Genomic DNA, 18,835 nt, shown 5'->3' on the forward strand with positions numbered 1-18,835 from the left:
CCCATGTGGCCGTGGGGGCCGGCTCTGTGCCCCGGAGTCAGGGCCCCTCCAGCGGCACGGGGTGACCCTGTGTTCTGTAGCCTCTGGCAGGGGACTCAGGGGGCCCCTGGTGTACAGCGACGTGAGCTGGCTAGAATCCTGTCCTTTGGCTCTAGGGTCAAACCTCCCACGCCCCTGCTACAGTCTCTCGTGTCCTCTTTCAGTGAGACCACCAGCCGCTGTGGCGCCAGCCTCAGACCGGACACCCCAGGGAGGACCCTACTCCCTTGCTTGGCAGAACCCTCCCCTGCAGAATTGGGGAGGGGGAGGGGGGACCCGTGCGGACTCTGACCCCACTTCTGTTCCACACGGTCCATGTGGCCATGGACAGGCCACAGTTTCCCTACCAATGAGGCAGGTTGCACTTTTAAGGCTGTTTGTGGAATCCAGCCAAAGTCAAGGGCCAGCTTCTCCCAGGACAGGCTCCGGGCTGAGGGCCCCCGAGGCCGGGGCAGAGGCGGTGTCGGCTGGCGCCAGGAGCTGCAGCCTTGTGCCGAGGCGGCAGCTGTGCTGTGCCTGCCCGCGGTGAGGCGGGGCGCTGGGCCGTGGGGTGCGGAGACACTGAACAAAGATATTCCAGTATCATTTTCCTGTTTTTTGGTAACATCTTTACTGAGATACCGTTCTCATGCTGCAGACGTGCATAACTCAGTGGGTGTTAGTGACCCAGGGCTGTGCCACTTGCACTTCTAGAACATTCCATCACCTTAACAGAAACCCCATCCCATCAGCCGTCACCCCCCGGCCCCCACGGGCCCCCCTCCCGTCCGTGGAGGAGCCTGTTCTGGACGTGTCACACACGTGGACTCACATGCCATGGGGCCTTCTGTGGTTCCCCCTGAGCGTCGTGGGCTCGGGGTCCGTCCCCGGACAGCGCGTGTGGGAGCCGCGCTCCTGCTCGCGGCCCAGGGACGCGCCAGTGCGTGGTGGACCATGTGTTCCATCCACCTGCCCGTGGGTATTTGGGGCTGTGTCTCGACTTGGCTGCTGTGAACATCCGTGGCCTTTCACTCTGGCCGCTGCTTTCCTGTGGAGAAGCGCTGGCCTGCTGCCCGCCCCCACCAGCACCGTGGCCCTTGTACTTGCTTTGCAGGAAGCCACGAGTTTATTGTTCTGTGACATCCTCAAGGGAGGCCCACCTTTAGAGGCAGGGAGGCCCGGAAGGAAGCCTCGGGCCTTGTCAGGGGTCCTGGCGTGGCTCCATTGGCTGCAGATCAGGGCAGGGTGTGGAGGGGGAAGGCTTATCTCCCCATCCCAGCTGTTCCTTCCTGGCCCAGTGGGGGGCCCCCCATGGGTCCCCAGGTGAGCAAGAGGCCACCAGCAGGAATGGGAAGGTGCCCCACCCTGCCTGGGGACTCAGAGCGCTGCTCAGGGCCGTCTCTAACAGGGTAAAATGGCCTCCCTCTGTTCTCTGAAGGGTTCCGTGGAGAGTGTGATGCTCCTGCCTCCGAGGGAGGTCCTGGGGCCGAGACAAAGCCGCAGAGCAGGACAATGGCACCCTATCCTCCCACACTCTGGCTTGAAGTCAGAGATCAAGGTGGGCAGGACTGCCCTCCCTCCAGAGGCTCCAGGGGAGGGCCCTTCCTGGCACCCCTCAGCCTCTGGCCATGTCACTCCCGTGTCTGCCTCCATGGTCACACGGCCTCTGCTCTGTGTCTGTGTCAGAATTCCCCTTTTATGAGGATGTCAGCCATAGGATAGGGCCTCCTGTGCTCCAGTGTGACCTCGTTTCAACCTGGTTATATCTGCAACTACTCTACCCCAAAGGAAGGGCCCATTCTGAGGTTCCTCTGGACATGGCCTGGGGCACCATGGCCATGGCACCATTCACCCCGGCACAGACACGGACACTTGCCACCCTGCTGCAAACACCAGCTCACTTGCCCCAGTGCCCTGTGATGGGAAGGTCGTCCTCATCCTAGCTGTCTGGCTCTGGGGACAAAGCTACGTGTCCCGGGGGAGATGGGGGGGGTGGGACAGTGTGGGGACGTGCGCCTAGGCACCCCAGCAGGATGCTCGGGAAACACGAGCCCCATGCGGAGCCTAGCCAGCCTGAGGTCGGTCCCAGGGACCTTGGCCGTCTGCAGCGTGGGGCCTGCACTGGCCCTGGGTCTGGAGGACGGCTGCCCAGAGGCTGAAGTCGGGCCCCCCAGGGAGATCTGACTGGAGCGTGGATGCAGGATTAATCTGCCCCAGCGCTAAGCTTCTCAAATCAGACCCTTTCTCCCCCATCTTAGGGTTGAAGGTGGGTGCCTGCAGCTCACTGCCAACAGCTCTAGAAGACAAATGGGGGAGGGAGCAGGCATGGGGCTGGGGGGCACCATCCCCATAACGCTGTAGGTCGAAGACTGGCTGAACAAGAAAGAGCCCTCCTGAGACCCCACCATGGCAAAGACATGGGCAAACGGGGAGAGGAGCCCGTGGACCACCGGGAAGTCTCGATGGGGAACGGGGGGTGCCGCCAGTTCCTTGAGAGCCAGCAGCTGCCATCTTTCTGGGGAGAACATTTGTTGAATGATGAAGAGCCCATGGGGGTGAGAGGCTGAACCGTTCGCGGGCCGCGGCCAGCTGCGCTCGCTGGGCATGCCCGCCCGTCAGGCAGGTGCCAGGCCTGGGTGCCCACCCACAGGGAGCCTCCCCAGCTCACCACCAGGTGTGCACCCTGGGCGGCCCGGCACCACCCCCACTTTTGTCAATTCAGCGCTAACGGCGGTGTGGGATCTGCACCAGCTCCTGGGGCGGCGGTAACAGCAAACTGGACAGCACGAGCCAACGGAAATCATGTTCCTACGGTTCTGGGGCCAGAAGTCCACGATTGAGGTGGGCTGGGCCGTGCTCTTGCTGTAGGCTCTGGGGAGGGTCCTTTGGCCTCTTCCAGCTCCTGGGGGCTCCAGGCCTCCTCCCTGGACTTGTGGCCGCATCCCTCCCATGTCTGCCTCCCTCTTACCAGGCTGGCTCCCCTGTATGTCTGTGTCTCTCATCTTGCATTTCTTAGAGGGACACTAGTCATTGGATTCAGGGCCACCTTCATCCGGGATGAGCTCATCTCAAGACCCTTTTTCCAAATGAGGTCCCACTCACAGGTTCTGGGGGGCACCGCTCAACACAATGACCACCCTGTCCCCCGCCCACTTCCACTGCTGACCCTCCCAGGCCCCTCTCCCCTCCTTGCCCAAACCCTTTCCAGGCATAAAATCCCCACTATGCTCCCTCGGTCACTGCCTGGGGAGGGTTGGATTTCAAAGCTCCCCCTTTCGGAAAAATGCACGTAAAAAACTAAGCTGAGACATTTTAGCAGTGGACAGATGGGTGTAACAGAATGAAAATCTGACGTCATCATCTCTCTCCTTGTCTGTGACTTTGAGAGGTTTTCTAAGAAAAAGTAGAAGGCAATGAACCAAAGCAAATGCTCTGTCCTGGCGGGGATGGCGTCCGGGGTGTATGGTGCCAGAGACAGGCTGGCCAGGAGAGGCCTCTGCCCAGAGGCAACCAGTGTGGGGCGAGGAGGGAACCAGCCTTACCACACAGCCTGGCACCGCCCAGCCGGGACTCCAAGGCAGGACACGGCCAGGGAGGCTGAGCCAAAAGCCCCGGGTGCCCAGTCCTGAGGGTCAGCAGGGCTGGGCCTGGGGGCTGCTAGGAGCCACATGGCTTTGTCGGCAGAACTGCTGGGACGGAGGAAGGGCTCCCTGACTTCTAGTCGTCCCCAGAACAAAGCTGGAGAGACAGGCCAAAGAGGAGAGCTGTCTCCTTGCCATTCTGTCTGAGGAAGACGTCCAGATCTGGAATCTGGGCACCTCCCAGGGAGGGAGCCAGCCTCAGAGGCCAGGGGTGGGGGACGGAGTGAGGAAGGGCACCTGTGGAAGGCAGGAGTGGCTGCCCCTGCCCTCGTGCATGGGCGGGCGGGCAGCAAGCAAGGAGCACAGGCTGGACACGAGGTCAGAGAGTGACCAGTGCAGTGAGGGAATTTACAACAGGTGATGGAACTGGGCTGCTTTGAGCCGGTCAGAGACGCCAGATGGAAGACAGGACACTCAGTTACGTTTGAGTTTCATATACGGAACAGGTAAATTTTAGTATAAGTCTACCCCAGATACTGCATGAGATAGACTTACACTTTAAAAAATCACAGATTATATATTTTTTAATCTGAAATTCAACTGTAACTGGGTGTCCTGCGTTTTTATTTGCTAAATCTGGCCACCCTTGCTGGAGTGATCCTGGAAGGCTTCTCCTGCCCCAGGGTGGGGCCTGGACGGAACAGGACCGGGATCTGAGCGGTGGGAGGGGACAGGGAAGACTTTCCGGAGCGGGGTCAGAACACAGGGTCTTGGGGGAGCACAGCTTGATTTTGTAAACAAGAGCAAAGACCGCCTGGCGGCCCTAATATCTCCCATGAGATCTGTCCTCAGCCCAGCCCAGGGAGGGCAGGAGAGGGGGCTGTGGAATTCCACCCAGGCCGGAGGGACTTTGAAGCCAGCTGGCTGCTTTCCTTGTCGTTCTGCACGTAGCTCTCGGCCCCCTTCTGAGCGCCCCAGGCTGGGGCTTCTGGCCGTTCTGAGGCTCCCAGGTGCTGAGAGTGAGTCTCCAAGGAACAGAGCCCCTTCATCAGCAGGTCCTGGCCCCTATGTCCTCCAACACTCACCGTAGGCCACCTGGGCTCTGCCCAGCCTCCCTCCTCCTGCCTGGCTCTCCTCGGACTTGCCCTCACCTCCCCACGGGGCTGCGGCCACTCCAAGCATCACAGCCTCAGGAAGCTGCCTGGCAGGGTTCTAAAGCAGCCCTGCCTCACCCACAGAGGGGCAGGACACCTCCCCTTCTCCCTTCTAGGGGCTTTGGTGGGTCTAGTCATTAAATTGACATAAAACAGATGAGCAGGAGAAAAACAAGTTTAATAACACGTACACTACATGGGAGACATGCAGGAAAACAGAGAAACACCCTGAAATAACCAAAGCCAGCCCCTTAAATGCCACCTTCAGCTAACGCCAAGAGCAGATGCTAGGGGTGAGGAGTTTGGTATGGGGGGTAGACAGGGTAAGGCTGCACATTCAGATGCCCGCCCGCTGCACCCATGCGGGTTTCGGGAGATTGCCTGACCCCTGTTCCTGGCGCCGGGGTCAAAGGGGCTTTCCCTCGTACGCGTAAATGTCTCTCGCAAAAGGGTAACTTCTCAATTCTTCAGGGCTTCCCCGCAGTTCTTAAAAATAACCGGTTAGAGCAACCCCACAGGGCACATCGGGGGCTGTCGGTGTGCGGGTCCATGTGGACGTAGGCCGTCCGTTCTCGCGGGCACACACGCAAGAGTGGGATTGCTGGGTCCCACCGTAGCTGTGTGTTCCACGTTTTGAGGACCTGCTGGGGCGTCTTCCACGGTGGCTGCACCCATTTCCCCTCCTACCCCCGTGCCCGAGGGTTTGGTCCTCCCCTGCCAACACCTAGGGGTTTCTGCTTGATCACTGCTGTCCTGGCGGCTGCGACTTGCCTTCACCCATGACGTGATGGCGAGCGTCACCTCACGGCCCGAGTGCTGTTTGTACACCTTCCTTGGGGAAGTGTTGCATTCAGATCCTCCGTCCATTTTAAATTGGGTTATTTGTCCTTGTTTTAAATCAAGTTGTAAGTGTCCTTCATATGTTCTAGATGGAAGTCCCTCATCAGCTATGTGACTTACCAATATTTTCTCCCATTCTGTCGGTTGTTTCTTCACTGCCTTCCTGGTGTTCTTTGAAGCACAAAGTTTTTAATTTTGATGACGTCCTATTTGTGTTTTTATTGTTGCTCATGCTTTTGGTGTCATATATAAGAAACCAGTGCCTAACCCAAGGTCATGAAGATGACACTCCCTTGTTTTTGTTTGAAATTATTTTGCCATTCAAAAAAGTATTTGTGGTAGCGGTGCCCGGCTGGCTGGGTTGGTAGAGCACACAACTTTTGATCTCAGGCTTCTGAGTTCGAGCCCCACGTTGGTTATAGAGATGACTACTAGTATTAAAAATAAAATCTTGGGGCGCCTGGGTGGCACAGCGGTTAAGCGTCTGCCTTCGGCTCAGGGTGTGATCCCAGCATTCTGGGATCGAGCCCCACATCGGGCTCCTCCGCTGGGAGCCTGCTTCTCCCTCTCCCACTCCCCCTGCTTGTGTTACCTCTCTCGCTGGCTGTCTCTCTCTCTGTCAAATGAATAAATAAAATCTTTAAAAAAATAAATAAAATAAATAGTCATCCCCAGAACAAAGCTGGAGAGACAGGCCAAAGAGGAGAGCTGTCTCCTTGTCATTCGGTCTGAGGAAGACGTCCAGATCTGGAATCTGGGCACCTCCCAGGGAGGGAGCCGGCCTCAGAGGCCAGGGGTGGGGGACGGAGTGAGGAAGGGCACCTGTGGAAGGCAGGAGTTTACTTAATAAAGTAAAAAGTAAGTAAACGGGCATTTGTTGTAAAGCACGGGGACCTCAGGGTAAGTTGTCCAGCCCGTTAATGTGACTTTCAGATAAACAGCTTTCCCGGCGTGACGATGTCCAGGCACTGCACGGGACACCTGCGATCGGAGGTACCTCGTTTCCCTCTGAAGGCGGCCCCGCCCCAGCCCAGCACCCGTCCCACCTGTCACAGAGATCGCCACCCCCCCCTTCACGCGTTTCTTCTCTTCCTTATTGCGACAAAACACACATGATGCACAGCAAGCATCTCGACCACCTGGGAGGGTACACTTCTGACGTCACACTCGGAGAGGCTGAAGAAAGGGAGGAGGGGCCCCGGGCCGTCCTCGCGGGTCCCGCCCCTGTTTCCTAGCAACCAACCACGCCCCCAGGCCGCGGGGCGTGGCCGCCAGGGTCATGTGGGGCCTCTGCGGGCGCTCGCTCGCTCAAGCGCGTGCGTACGTGCGTCCACGCGCGTGCGCAGGGGGGCGGCCGGCGTGCCGTGCGCGTCGCCGCCCCACGGCGTCGCCCTGCGCGCGCGCGCCCGGCCCTCCCTCCGGTTCTTATAGCGCCGCGGGCGGCGGTTGGCTGTGGGGACGGCGCGGACGGTGGCGACATGGCGGCTCTGCGGCTCGTGGTGCTGGCGCTGGCGCTGCTGTGCGCCGAGGTGTGCTCCGGGGCAGGTGAGCGTCCCGCCCGGGCGGGTGGGGGCGGAGCGGGGCCGAGAGCTGGGGGCGGTGACAGTGGGGGTGGGGGTCCCTGAACCCCCGCAGCCCGGGCGCGCCGGGGGACCCGGGAGCTGGCCCGACCCCTGGACGAGGGCACCGTCGCCGTCCCCCCAGTCCCCGCGCCGGGTGTGCTAGGGAGAGGGGCGCGGCGGAGAGGGCCCCGGGACCCCCGCGCGGCCCCGGCGAAGCCTGTGCGGCCTGGAGCGGTGCCCGCCCGCCCAGGCCCGGGGCTCTCCGCTGGCCAGCGCGCTAATGCCCCTGCGGCCGTGGGCTCGCCGGACCTGGAAGGGATTGTCATTCTTGGCAGGATTGAGGTTCCGTGTCGTGCCCCGGGTAGGCACCTGCCCCCTGGTGTTGGCCCCAACACCGAAACCCTTGTAGGGAAGCCAGCGCGCTCCGCTTGCTTTGATTGTGTTCGATTTCAGGGCACAGACGGAGATGGCGTCTCGTCCGCCCTCTCCTTTTACAGGAGTGGAAACTGAGGCCCAGGTCGGGAGGGGACATGTGCCAAGGTCGCCGTGAGGTCGCGTTGGCAGCCCAGTTCGGAGCAGGAAGTGTGGAGAGGGTGGTTTTTAGCCTTAAACAGCATCTGTTTTCCCGAGCGCTTCACAGGAGTGGGCAATGTTTTGGGGGTGGACAGATGTTGCGGTTTGGAGAAGGGATTAAAGCGTATTTTTCAGGGGAAAGCAGAACAGCCTCTCTTTGCCTGATGGAGATCTTTTCCCTGTTTTGTTCTTGGTTAAAGATTTCTAGTGATGGGCACGTAGGGAACAAAGTGCAGGAAGGGTCTGGGGCTCTCGTGGGAGGCAGCAGCACGCGGGCCTCTGGTAGAAGCTTCACCGGTTCACTCCTGACCCAGTTGAAGATCTCAGTTGGCCTCTCTCCTCTTCTGTATAATCAAGACGGCAGTTTATTGAATGCCTTTGGGCGAGGGCCTTGGCCCCTGGCAGGCACACTGCTCGCTGTTTGCCTGCCAGCGGACCTCTGGACGACTCAGATAGGAGCCCGCAGGCAAGATGATTGTGGAAGACAGGCTGCTCTTTCTGGCAGCTTGAGCCTTTGGAAATAGCTCTCCGTGGCTGGACGTGGTCACGGACAGCCATGGGGGTGAAGGAGGACTCTTGGTTTCCCTCTGCTGGGTAGCACAGCGCCTGAGCTTGCCCCCCTCATCAGAGGGTGGAAGCACTTCTCCACGTCATTCCTGGGTTCAGTTACTGCGGCTCCAGCCAGGAGGCTGAAAGGACCCCTACCACCGGGGCTTGGGCTGTTCCTGGCCTCTCGCACACCATGTAGGGTGTGTGGTGAGGGGGGACTCCGTTTGTCTGCACGGTGTCTGAATCCACCTGGGACCTGCGTCTGTGCTCTCTTTTCTTTCTTTCTTTCTTTCTTTCTTTCTTTCTTTCTTTCTTTCTTTTTTTTTAAGATTTTATTTATTTATTTGATATCGAACAGAGAGAGAGCATGAGCAGGGGTGGGGGCAGGCAGAGGGAGGAGCAGACTCCCTGCTGAGCCAGGAGCCCCATGCGGGACTCGACTCCAGGACCCCAAAATCATGACCGGAGCTGAAGGTAGACGCTCACCCACTGAGCCACCCGGGCGCCCTCTTCTTCCTCCCCTTTGACAACTCCACAGCTCCGGGGGCTCTCAGAAATACCATGCATCCTTTTTTTCCTGGGACAGGTGAATTACTGACAGTGTTTGCCTCCCCTGTCTGGGTCAGCTTCCCAGAAACTTTCTTCAGAGGACCCTGCCAGCAGTGGGGTTCCTCAGCTTAAGCACCAGTGCCTGCCAGGTTGGCACCCGTGTCGGCTGAGGCCGCAGGACAGGACTCTCCCTGGGATTGCCCCGGGTCCCATCGCCCTGGCTGGCCTGGTTGGGAGGGCACTAGGGGGCACTAGTTTGCTGGCTGGGTCCTGCAGGCTCTGGTGTGGCCTCTCTGAGCCCCAGGTGAAGAGAGCACAGCCGCCTGGTGAGATGGAGGGAATGGGCGGGGAGGGCGGAGAGGCCCAGAGCCTGTGGCTGGCGTCCCAGAAATGTTCTCTTGCTCCTCCTACCTGAGCGGGGCTGCTGAGGTGGGTGGGGAGGAGGGTGGGTGCTGGCAGCCTCATCCCTGCTCCTGGGCTGTTTACCATAAGGCCTGCCTGGCCCGGTGCCCTGCCCGGCTGCCTAAGGGCGTGGAGGAGGGGTGGCTGTTTTTAGATGAAGGTGACTTGACTTGAGAACATGGCTCACAGTCACGTGGCCAAAACTGAGTTTTTACTTTTCCGGGTCTCTCCCTTGTTCCTCCCTCCTGCCCTGTGCTCTCGAGGGTCCCTGTGAATTCCCGGTGTATCCCTCCCATCTCTGGGGCCAGGGGTGGTGTGCCTCGGTTCCCTGCTGCGTATGACCCTCAGGCAGGGCAGGGGTGACGGTGTGTGGGGGGGTGCCCTGCCTGAGGGCTGAGTCCCCTACACCCCCCTACTCCCCGTGGGTGTAGCCCTCGAGCCTGTGGTGTTTGGGCCACTTCTTTGTCTCCCGGGGAGCAGGGTGCAGCTGGGACAGAGCTGACCATTCTCGCAGCTCCGGGTGAGGGGACAAGGGGGCCTGAGGTTTTAGAGAGACGGGCCGGTCTGGGCGGAGGGCCGTCTCTGGCCTCACTTCCTGCCCTGACTCACCACTCCCAGCTCTGCACGGAGCTGTTGGTTTTGCAGTCTTGGGAAATCGTGATTCCTGAGAAATGCAGCTTACTGGGAGGTGATCCTTTTGTAGAAATGGCGCTGCCACTGAAGGGTTTCAGTCCTCTTCGAGCTTCACGCCTCTGTCTGCTTGTAGTTGAGTCCTGCGAATGGCTTTGGGCTACCCCCGGAGGGTGGACAGGAGGGTCCGCCTGTCCCCAGGACCTTGGGGCATGGACCACCTTGCCCTAGAGCAGAAAGCCTGAAGGCTTGGAGGCCTTGTGGCCGGCAGCCTGTGCTCTCCTACACAGCCCAAAGCTGTGACCGTGTGCGTGTGTCTGCGTGTGAGCTGCGTGCGTGCACACGTGGGTACGCAGTGAGTGGCCGTAGGCGTGTGCTGGGTGTGTGTTTGCATGTGTGTGTACACGTCTGTATTCACTTGCCCGCAGCGGTGGGAGGGGCTCCGTGCAGTTCCTGACCGCCTCTTCCCCTGCCTGCCAGGGGTCTGAGACCTGTGTCCCGTCCAGCGCTGGCCTCGGGTCCCAGCTCTTCACACAGAGAGGCTGCCGCCACCCCTCCCCCAGACTGGAAGTGCATCTGGGGGAGCTGGGGCCTGCGTGTGTTCAGTTCCTAGCGGGACAGGGGAGGGGAGCTGTCAGCCCACTGAGGACTCAAGTGCCAGGGACTGTGTGAGGAGGAGACAGGCGCATTCTGCCCATGAGTCACTCGAGAAAGCTGCCCCGCTGTGATACCCCTCCAGTAGAGGTTGCCTGCTGCCCTTTGGGGTTTTCAGATTACATTTTCTTTCTTTTCTCTCTTTTTTTAGGATTTTATTTTTTTGAGAGAGAGCACGCGGGGGGCGGGGGGGAGGAGAAGCAGGCTCCCCGCTGAGCAGGGAGCCCAATGTGGGGCTCGATCCCAGGATCCCAGGTCATGACCCGAGCTGAAGGCAGACGCTTCACCGACTGAGCTGCCCAGGAGCCCCTTCAGGTTAAATTTTCTTAGTGACTGACTGGGTGTTGACGACAGAGCCTGTTTCTTGTTGGTACTTCGGTCTCCTGAGTTTTCACCCAACTCTATGCTGTAGGCGTCTCCCTAGAGACTGAAGGGGAAAGAGCTTATTGCTCTCACAGCCCTGGGGTGGCTGTGGCTGTGCTCGAGTCCTCTGGGCACGGTCTAGAAGGGACGCCTCTGGGGCCCATGAATTTGGGTGACAGACGGCACTGAGTCAAGTCACAATTGTCACAATTGCCCTGAGACGACTCTGTCTGCGAGCCTGCCTTCTAAGTCCCCGCCGTCCAGGAGTGTCCCCACGACACGTGCTGTGAGCCCTGGGACCGGGCTCTGATGTGGACACAGGTGGGCTTGCTGCTCAGCCTCTGGCGAGGGGGGTCCTCCTGGTTCATTCTCACAGCTCCACCCCCCGGAACTCTGGTCCCTCCTGCCTCAGCAGGCTGCTCACCTTCTGGTTCGAAGTGATTGTCACATTTCGCTTCCTAAAGAGAACATCTCAAACCAGTGGGGAAGTTGGCCTAGTTGGAAGTTGATGGAAGGGCCACTGAGGGTCCACCAGTGGCGTCTGGGCCATCTCTGTAGTGGCTTTGTGGCAAGTAGGAGTGGAGCCCTTGACCTTCCAGAAGGGGTGCCACCCAGGAGAGGGGCAGCTGGAGCCCCCTGGCCCCCACCTCGCATGGCCTTGCTCTGATGGGGGGAGGGGGTCGGTAGGAGCCTCCAGTGAGGAAATGGTGGCCTGGGCAGTGGCAGATTTACCTTTTATTTATTTATTTTTTTTTTTAAAGATTTTTGTTTGTTTTTTGAGAGAGAGGGAGCACAAGCAGGGGAGGGGCAGAGGGACAAGCAGACTCCTTGCTGAGCAAGGAGCCTGACACAGGACTCGATCCCAGGACCCCGGGATCATGACCTGAGCCAAAGATAGACACTTCACCGACTGGGCCACCCAGGCGCCCCTAGATTTATCTTTTAAAAGAGGAATTTCAGGTTAGGGTCACATGGGCAAGTGGCTTGGGGCCCTGGGTTTGGGTCCTTTCTGGCCCTGATCCCTTTGCTCACGTCCTGTCGTGTGCCCCCCAGGGAGCGGGATCTGGACTTCTGTAGACGATATTGGCTCCAAAACACGCCTTACCTGTACCCTGAACTACAGCGCCACTGAGATCGTCGGCCACCGCTGGGTGAAGGGGGGCAAGGTGCTCAAGGAAGACGCACTGCCTGACCTGAAAACGGAGTATGAGTGAGTGAGGCCCAGAGGCGGGTGTTCCAGCCTGCCCCAGGGCCTGCAGAGATGCCAGACCCCCATTTCAGCCTGCGGGTGTCACCCGCAGGCCCCTCCCTGCGCCCCGCTTGCTCTGACATGTCGCTGCCAACGGCCTCTGTGGTCAGTCGGAACGAAGGTCGTAGTCGGGGGGCTCGCTCTGGACAGACAGTAGACAGGAGCTCTGCTCACACACCCCCGTTGTGAGATGGCCAAGGCCTGGGATCCAGCGAGGGGCTGGTGACTGCGGAAAGGAAGGCCGGCCTCTGAGACCTTCCCTTCTCTCTCCGGGGTGCTGGTTCGGGTGGGCGGACAGACTTGGGTTCTCCCCGGCCTAAGTCCCTGGCTCACTGAGGTCTCAGGCACTCTCGGCTGCCCTGCTCTGAACCCTTGCTTTAGTTGGTTCCTGAGCCAGCTCCAGAAGCAGTCCTGTTCCTCGTTTCAAGGGTGGCTGGGCACAGAGGCTCATTGATGCAGGCCCCCCGGCTTGGGGGGGGGGGTTCCGCGTGCTGTCTCCGCACCTCGTCGTCCCTCCTGACTGCAGCCCCCTGGCCAGTCCTGGCTCTGGCTCCAGTGGGAATCACCTGCAGTGCCGTCATTTGAACTGAGCTCCTGCTGCGACCCCGCTCACTGCCGGGCGTCTTCTTGCAGGGTGGACTTGGACGAGCGCTCCGGGGAGTACTCGTGCATCTTCCTCCCAGAGCTTGCGGGCAGGACCAGCATCAAGCTGCAGGGTGAGCTCGGCAGGCCCTTGGGCACACTAGGGAGGGGGCGGGGGACACCGCCCGCCCACCTGCCAACCCAGCAAGGCCACAGCCTAGGAACCGGCAGAGAGTGCCTTGCTTGGTCTCCCCTGTAGGGCCCCCCAACATCAAGGCTGTGAAGAGGTCAGAGCATGCCACTGAGCGGGAGACTGTCGTGCTGGGCTGCAAGTCGGACTCCTTCCCCCCGGTCAGCGAATGGGTGTGGTACAAAATGGAAACCTCTGGGGACCAGGTGAGACCCATGTCCACCCGGGGAGGAGCTGGCTTTGGCCTCGGCCTCAGTCCCTACAAGGTCCGCCTGCCCCCAGGTCATCAGCAACAGCTCCCATAGCAAGTACTTGGTGATATCCTCGGAGACCAAGACGGAGCTGCACATCTCGAACCTGGACCTGGAGGTAGACCCTGGCAAGTACGTGTGCAATGGCACCAACTCGGAGGGCACCAGCCAGGCCATCATCGTGCTGCGCGTGCGAAACCGCTTTGCCGCCCTCTGGCCTTTCCTGGGCATCGTGGCCGAGGTGCTGGTGCTCGTCACTGTCATCTTCATCTACGAGAAGCGGCGGAAGCCGGACGAGGTCCTGGACGGTGAGCCCACCTGCCCTTTGCTCGCTGTTCGGTTGGGGGGCACCGGCCAGGAGTGCAGGACAGAAGAGGGTGCTGTGGGGTGGAGGGTCCTCGGCCAGGGGGCTGCCCGCCCGAGGCCTCCTCTGCCCCACTGTCCTCCCTTACTTGGCTGTAGGTGGGTGAAGTGAGTGTCCTCTGCTGCTCTGCCCCATCTGTGGCAGCTGCTTGGGGCCCAAGGGGCCAAGCAGCGCTTGACTTTGTGCAGACGGAGCTCAGGAAGCCTGAGCTTGCCCACCTGCCTGGCGCTTGTGGGCAGGGCTCCCAGGTGCCACTCTGGGCCGTGACCACAGACAGCTCGTTCGGAGGGTGCATGACCTGGGGGCAGGGCTGGCTGCCTGCATTTACAGTCAGAGACACTGAGGGCAGGGCCCCACGGGACTGGTGCCACCCTGCAAGGGGCCTGGTCCAGGGACTGCTCCTGATGGCCTGTCCTCTCCTTGCATGTGGCTGCGCGTCTGCACAGATGAGGACACGGGCTCCGCTCCTCTGTAAGTCCTGGCCTTGCTGGGTTGGAGGGTGGGTGGGCGGTGTCCCCTGGGCAGGGCTTGGAGGACTGCCGGCCTGGACAGCATCCACTGTGCACCTGGCGGGTGGGAGCGGGGCCACTGTTTCGTCCTCCTGAGCGTCCAGAACCCGCCCTCGTGTCCCCAGGAAGAGCAGCGGGCACGTGAATGACAAGGGCAAGAACGTGCGTCAGAGGAACGCCAACTGAGGTGAGGTGAGCGGGAGGAGGGGAGGTGCGGGGCCCGCCCTGCGGGGCTCAGGCTGGAGTCTGAGCGCCCCCCTGCCCTGCACAGGCGTGCCGCCTCCATCTAGAGCAGCTCAGCGTCTGGTGTTTGCAGATTCCACGTTCTTTCCTCTCAAAGGAGACCTGGCCCACGAAAGCAGACCACACCGTGGGTCAGATCACACGTTTCTTTCCCTTTTTAAACTCAACTAGGGTTTTCTACACATAGAATTCCGTTCCTTAGGGGTTTTGTTTTTCCTTTTTAAACATTTTGTGAGTGCCTCTGGGGAGCCGTGAGCTTCCTGCGAGACTCGTGTCCTCTGCCCGTCCCCTCAGCTGCCCCTGCCCGCCTGTCCCGTCACTGTCTCCCCACTATCCCCCACCTGTCCCTCCTGTCCCCACAACCCGTCCCCTCACTGTCCCTTGGGCATTTAGCCTCCTAGCCCGTAGTGGGGGTTGTGAAGGGCAGGTTGGCCTTTTTCTGGGGCTCTACCTCCTGAGGCTGCTGGGCGTGTTGGGATCCTTTGTGGAAGGTCACAGGTCGTGCACCATGCAAGTGTCCTGCCCGTCTGAAGTCTGTGCTGGCGGGGTGCCTCAGGTCTGTGTCGTGCGTCAGGACTGCTATGAACATGTGGCTGCTGGTGGGCCCCGCCTGGCCCTCCCTGTCCCTCCCTGCTTCTGCTGTCCACGCGCCCAGCTGCAGGATTGCTGTGACGGCAGCTGCAGACCCCCCTCCCCAGCTGCTCCCCGCCGTCCTGACTCGCCCACCGCCTGTCTGCTCACCAATAAAGAAAGGCCAACCCATGCTTCCTTCTCGGGCTCCTGTGTGTGCTGCCGGCCTTCCAGGAGAGCTCGCCGGGGCGGGAGCACCACGGGCTGCTGAGTCCTGCATGCCGTTTAGGTGCTTGGGGGTGGGGCAGGGCCGACTGGCCAGGAGCTTCCCAGGGTGAAGGGGGGCCAGGGGGTGCAGAGGACCGCAAGGGGCCAGCGGGTGTCCCCAGCTGAGCCAGCCCCTTGGGACTTTGCTCCAGCCCAAGAGGGGTTGGCTGAGGCCCAGAAAGCTGCAGAGGCGGCCCTCCTGAGCCTGGCCCCCAGGAGAAGGGGGTCCCTGATGGCTGGAGCAAGCTGGGTGACATGGACGGGGTTGAAGGTCTGGGTCATGCTCTAGGGGAGCAGGTCGGAGGAGGCAGGGCCTTTCCAAACATGGGGGCTCTAGCAGGTGCCATCTAGGCCTCCCACCTGGTGCTGAAGGGGAAACTACCCCAGGGGGAAGGGAAAGGGCTCGTTCAGGGAGACCCTGCTGCCCACCGAGGGACTGTTTACCCTCCGCCTCCCCTCTGGACATGAGCCCAGACTTTCAGCAGGTCCAGAGGAGATAGCCAGAAATCAGGGTTTGGATGTGAAATCTGATGTTGGCAAAAAGTCCAGCATAACAATGCCACAAATACTGAAGACGGGCTCGGCCCACAAGCAACCAGCTTGACTCCAGGCTCTGAAATGGGAGGCTCGGCCCCTCTGGGTGGCTTCACCAAGGCCCCCAGGGTGGCGGTATATAGCTGCAGGCGGTTTCCCTGGGCAGAACGGAGTCCTTTACGGAGGCCCTGCACACCACAGCCTAGGGGGCTGTCCCCCCCACCCCGTGTCACAGAGGACCGAACCTGCGAGGCCCCAGGGCTGGGGGGAGCTGCGGCCCGGCCTTCCCTCCAGCTGTCACCAGAGGGAGCCGTGCGCATGCCACTGAGCAGGGTGCAGGAGCCAAGGGAGCCCCTCTACAGAGGCTCTTGGGGTTGCAGCTGCCTGGCCCTGCGGACCGCTCCAGCTGGACGTGCCTGGGCCAACCTCCCTGAGCCCTGGGGCTCCCGGGGCACCAACCGCGTGCACTGGGGGATGGTTTACTCAGCAGCATTGGTGGGGCACTCCTGGCCTGGCTGGGGCTGGGGGATCCGCCACGGACGGGCCGCGGTCCAGTGGGGGAGGAGGTGGTGGTGAGCTGGCTCCTCGCTGGGGTGCTGCTGGTGCACCAGGTTACAGGTGCAACCCCCCACCTTCCCCGAAGTCAGAAGAGGTGGGCATCGGGTCGCTGGGGCGTGTGTCCCCTGGGAGGCTGTGGCTGTGTTCCTGCTTCCTGCTGCACCCCCAGTGCCGAGCAGAGGGCTTGGGGCTCAATCCAGACAGGAAGTATGGGAGCTTCTGCCAGGCGGAGCCCCGGGCACCAGAGGGTGTCGTGGAGCATGAGGGACGCCCCTCACGTGGACACAGCCAAAGCGGGGTCCCTCACAAGCAGCTTTGTCCATTCATCTGTCCATCTGTCTGTAGCGAGTGCAGCGGTGTGCAGCCCTCTGCCACGGGGGTGATCTGGTCAGTCTGCGACGCCTGCCTCGGTTTCCCCAGAGTGGGATGGAGAAGTCGTGAGATCATCTTTAGTGCTTGGAGGCTCTGGAACGGGCATCTGGGGATCCCAACCTGTGGGGGGCAGAGGGGCAGGGCTGGGGTGTCCATCCGACGAACAAGGGAAACAAGGTCCTGATGCTGCTTGGAAGTGCCCCGCCGGCATCCCTGGGCCCCCGTCCCGGGCCGGGAGCCCCCAGAGCACCTCCCCCTTACAGTGAGGGCCTCACCCAGCAGCAGAAGACAGACATGTTGGGGGGGTCATCGGAGTTTGGTCCTCCCACGCCATCCTTGCACCTACCGGGGACAGTGATCCCTGTAAGGAAAGGAAAATCCGCGCGAATGCTAGGTCAGCAGAGCTGGGCCCCCAACCTGGTGGTGCAGACAGTGGGAAACCGAGGTGGCGGGGTGCTCTGCCTGCGGTCACTTGCCACTCTGGGCGCGACGCCAGGGCTGGCCCTGCACCATGGTGGCTCCCAGACCTAAGCCGGTGGCCCTGCCACCGTCGTTCATGAGACGTTCCGTGTTTCCTGAGTCTGGCAGGGGGCTCGCTAGGCCGCCCTTGAGGCTGAACGCTGGGACCCATCACAAGGCCCTGGCCTTGTTTTGTCTTCCCGGTCTGTTTTTCACTAGAGGGTCCCCAAACTCTGTGGGCTTTGGGGCTTTCGACCTGAACTTGCCCCGACTGGAGAGGAAACAGGCTCGTGGGTGCCGAGAGCGGCTGTGAAGTGGGGTGGCTGGAGGGTCAGAAGGTGCTCCCCAGAGCCTATTCTGGGGCCCAGGAATGGTGAGAAAGAATGGGGGGCAAACCGGATGGTGGGGAGGGATTGGGGTTTCTTTCCAAAGGCAGTGGGGGGTCAAGAGCAGTTTTAGGCAACAGACTGTTTGTTGTGAACTGACTCTGGGTTTGATACCTGTCTGCACAGGAACTGCCATGTCTGAGTGTCCTCGCCTTCACCCACCCCTGGGGCCTTGAGATCCTCTTCCTCCCACAAGCCAGGCACCATCCTGTCTCAGGGCCTTTGCACAGGACACGTCACCTCCCAGACACTCTTCCCACACATGCACTCGTGACACCAGCCCTCCCTTCCTTCAGATCTTCCCTCAGACATCACCCCAGCACCTTTCTCATCCCTTTCCTGGCTCTGAGTTGTGTGGCACTGACCACCTTCTGATGGACAACAGAATATCTATTAAACGTAATGTTTACTGTGTTGATTGTCCCTTCGGCTCCACGGTCAGCAGGGTGCTGGTGGTCTGAATCCCAGCCCCCGAATCAGGTGCTTAATTAACATTTGTGGAATGAATGCGAAGGGCACTCTGCCCTGGGCTAGAGGATGTGGGAGAGACGGGGAGGCTGTGGGATAGAGGTGTCAGGACCTGGGGACAGGGTTCCCAAGGCTCAGAGAGGGGCTGGGCCCCCCCTAGGTGACTCAGAGTTCAGGCCTGCCTCTCTTACTTCCAAGCGTGGTGGGTCCTCAGGCTGGGCCATGGGTCCGCCTCCTCACTGCTCTGCTCGCAGCCGTGAGCCCTGGGGCTCTGGCGGCCTGCCCAGACTGACATGCTCCCAGGGTGAGCATGAAAGGTCCCCCTTCAGCTGGAACACATCTGCGTGGGGCGGGCTGCAGCCTGGCACTGCCGACTCTGCTGCCCGCCCAGCTTCTCCCTCACCTCAGGATGCGGAGCAACCCTGCCCCCCCCCCCCCCGTGGCTGCAGGTCTGGCCTGGCCCAAGGCATGGTGGCAGTGGCCCCCTGGGACACTTGACCTGCTTCGCAGAAGCACAGGGGGTCCCAGGGCTTGAGGCAGCCTGGGGGGGGGGGGGCTCACGATGGCCCGGCTCAGTCCATCCCTCAGTCACCCATGAGTGCCTGCTGTGTGCAGAGACAAGTTACATCTCTGCTTCCGCGGCCAGACACACCAGCCCGTAGTTGCACCCACGGAAAAGTGCTGTGAAGGCGGGAGGCTCCCAGGAGTCCAGGACGCTCCTCCTCTTCTCCACTGTCTCCCTCCATTACCTGCCTCTCAGGACACCTCCCCCCACCCTCTGGTTGAGCTGGGATGGGGGCCTGGGCCTGTGCCCCCATGCCACCTAACACCAAATAACCCCCCAACCCCAGCCCGAGAGCCTCGGCTGTCTTCCCAGAGCTGGGGGCTGAGCGGCCAGCTGGGGCCTGAGCCTGAGAGGCAGAGAAATGAGGCAGTCGGGTGGGACTTCTGTGTGGGT

General features: G+C 61.0%; 1 protein-coding gene across 3 annotated transcripts; it reads left to right on the plus strand.

Annotated features, from left to right (window-relative positions):
* Nucleotides 1-6,968: 6,968 nt before the first annotated feature.
* BSG (basigin (Ok blood group)) lies at nucleotides 6,969-15,027 on the plus strand. 3 transcript variants are annotated; one of them, XM_026480826.4, is made up of 8 exons: nucleotides 6,969-7,138; nucleotides 11,929-12,085; nucleotides 12,758-12,840; nucleotides 12,966-13,102; nucleotides 13,179-13,455; nucleotides 13,958-13,982; nucleotides 14,146-14,207; nucleotides 14,292-15,027. In XM_026480826.4, the coding sequence occupies exons 1-7, from the start codon at nucleotides 7,072-7,074 to the stop codon at nucleotides 14,204-14,206; spliced, it is 807 nt and encodes a 268-aa protein (XP_026336611.1). In that variant the 5' UTR covers nucleotides 6,969-7,071; the 3' UTR covers nucleotide 14,207; nucleotides 14,292-15,027. The 3 variants fall into 3 exon arrangements, with proteins under 3 accessions (XP_026336611.1, XP_026336612.1, XP_057167378.1); XM_026480827.4 differs by having other exon boundaries at nucleotides 6,988-7,138; nucleotides 14,146-14,212; XM_057311395.1 differs by having other exon boundaries at nucleotides 6,988-7,138; nucleotides 13,179-15,027.
* Nucleotides 15,028-18,835: the final 3,808 nt, after the last annotated feature.

This window comes from Ursus arctos, unplaced genomic scaffold (assembly GCF_023065955.2).
Source record: "Ursus arctos isolate Adak ecotype North America unplaced genomic scaffold, UrsArc2.0 scaffold_14, whole genome shotgun sequence".
In the NCBI taxonomy this organism is placed as follows: Eukaryota; Metazoa; Chordata; class Mammalia; order Carnivora; family Ursidae; genus Ursus; species Ursus arctos.

Bases quoted from the DNA above. Each gene is read 5' to 3' on its own strand.
- BSG (XM_057311395.1), top strand. From the start codon at position 7,072: ATGGCGGCTCTGCGGCTCGTGGTGCTGGCGCTGGCGCTGCTGTGCGCC. The intron at 7,139-11,928 runs GTGAGCGTCCCG...TGTGCCCCCCAG, and splicing joins CGAGGTGTGCTCCGGGGCAG to GGAGCGGGATCTGGACTTCT. The intron at 12,841-12,965 runs GTGAGCTCGGCA...TCTCCCCTGTAG, and splicing joins GACCAGCATCAAGCTGCAGG to GGCCCCCCAACATCAAGGCT.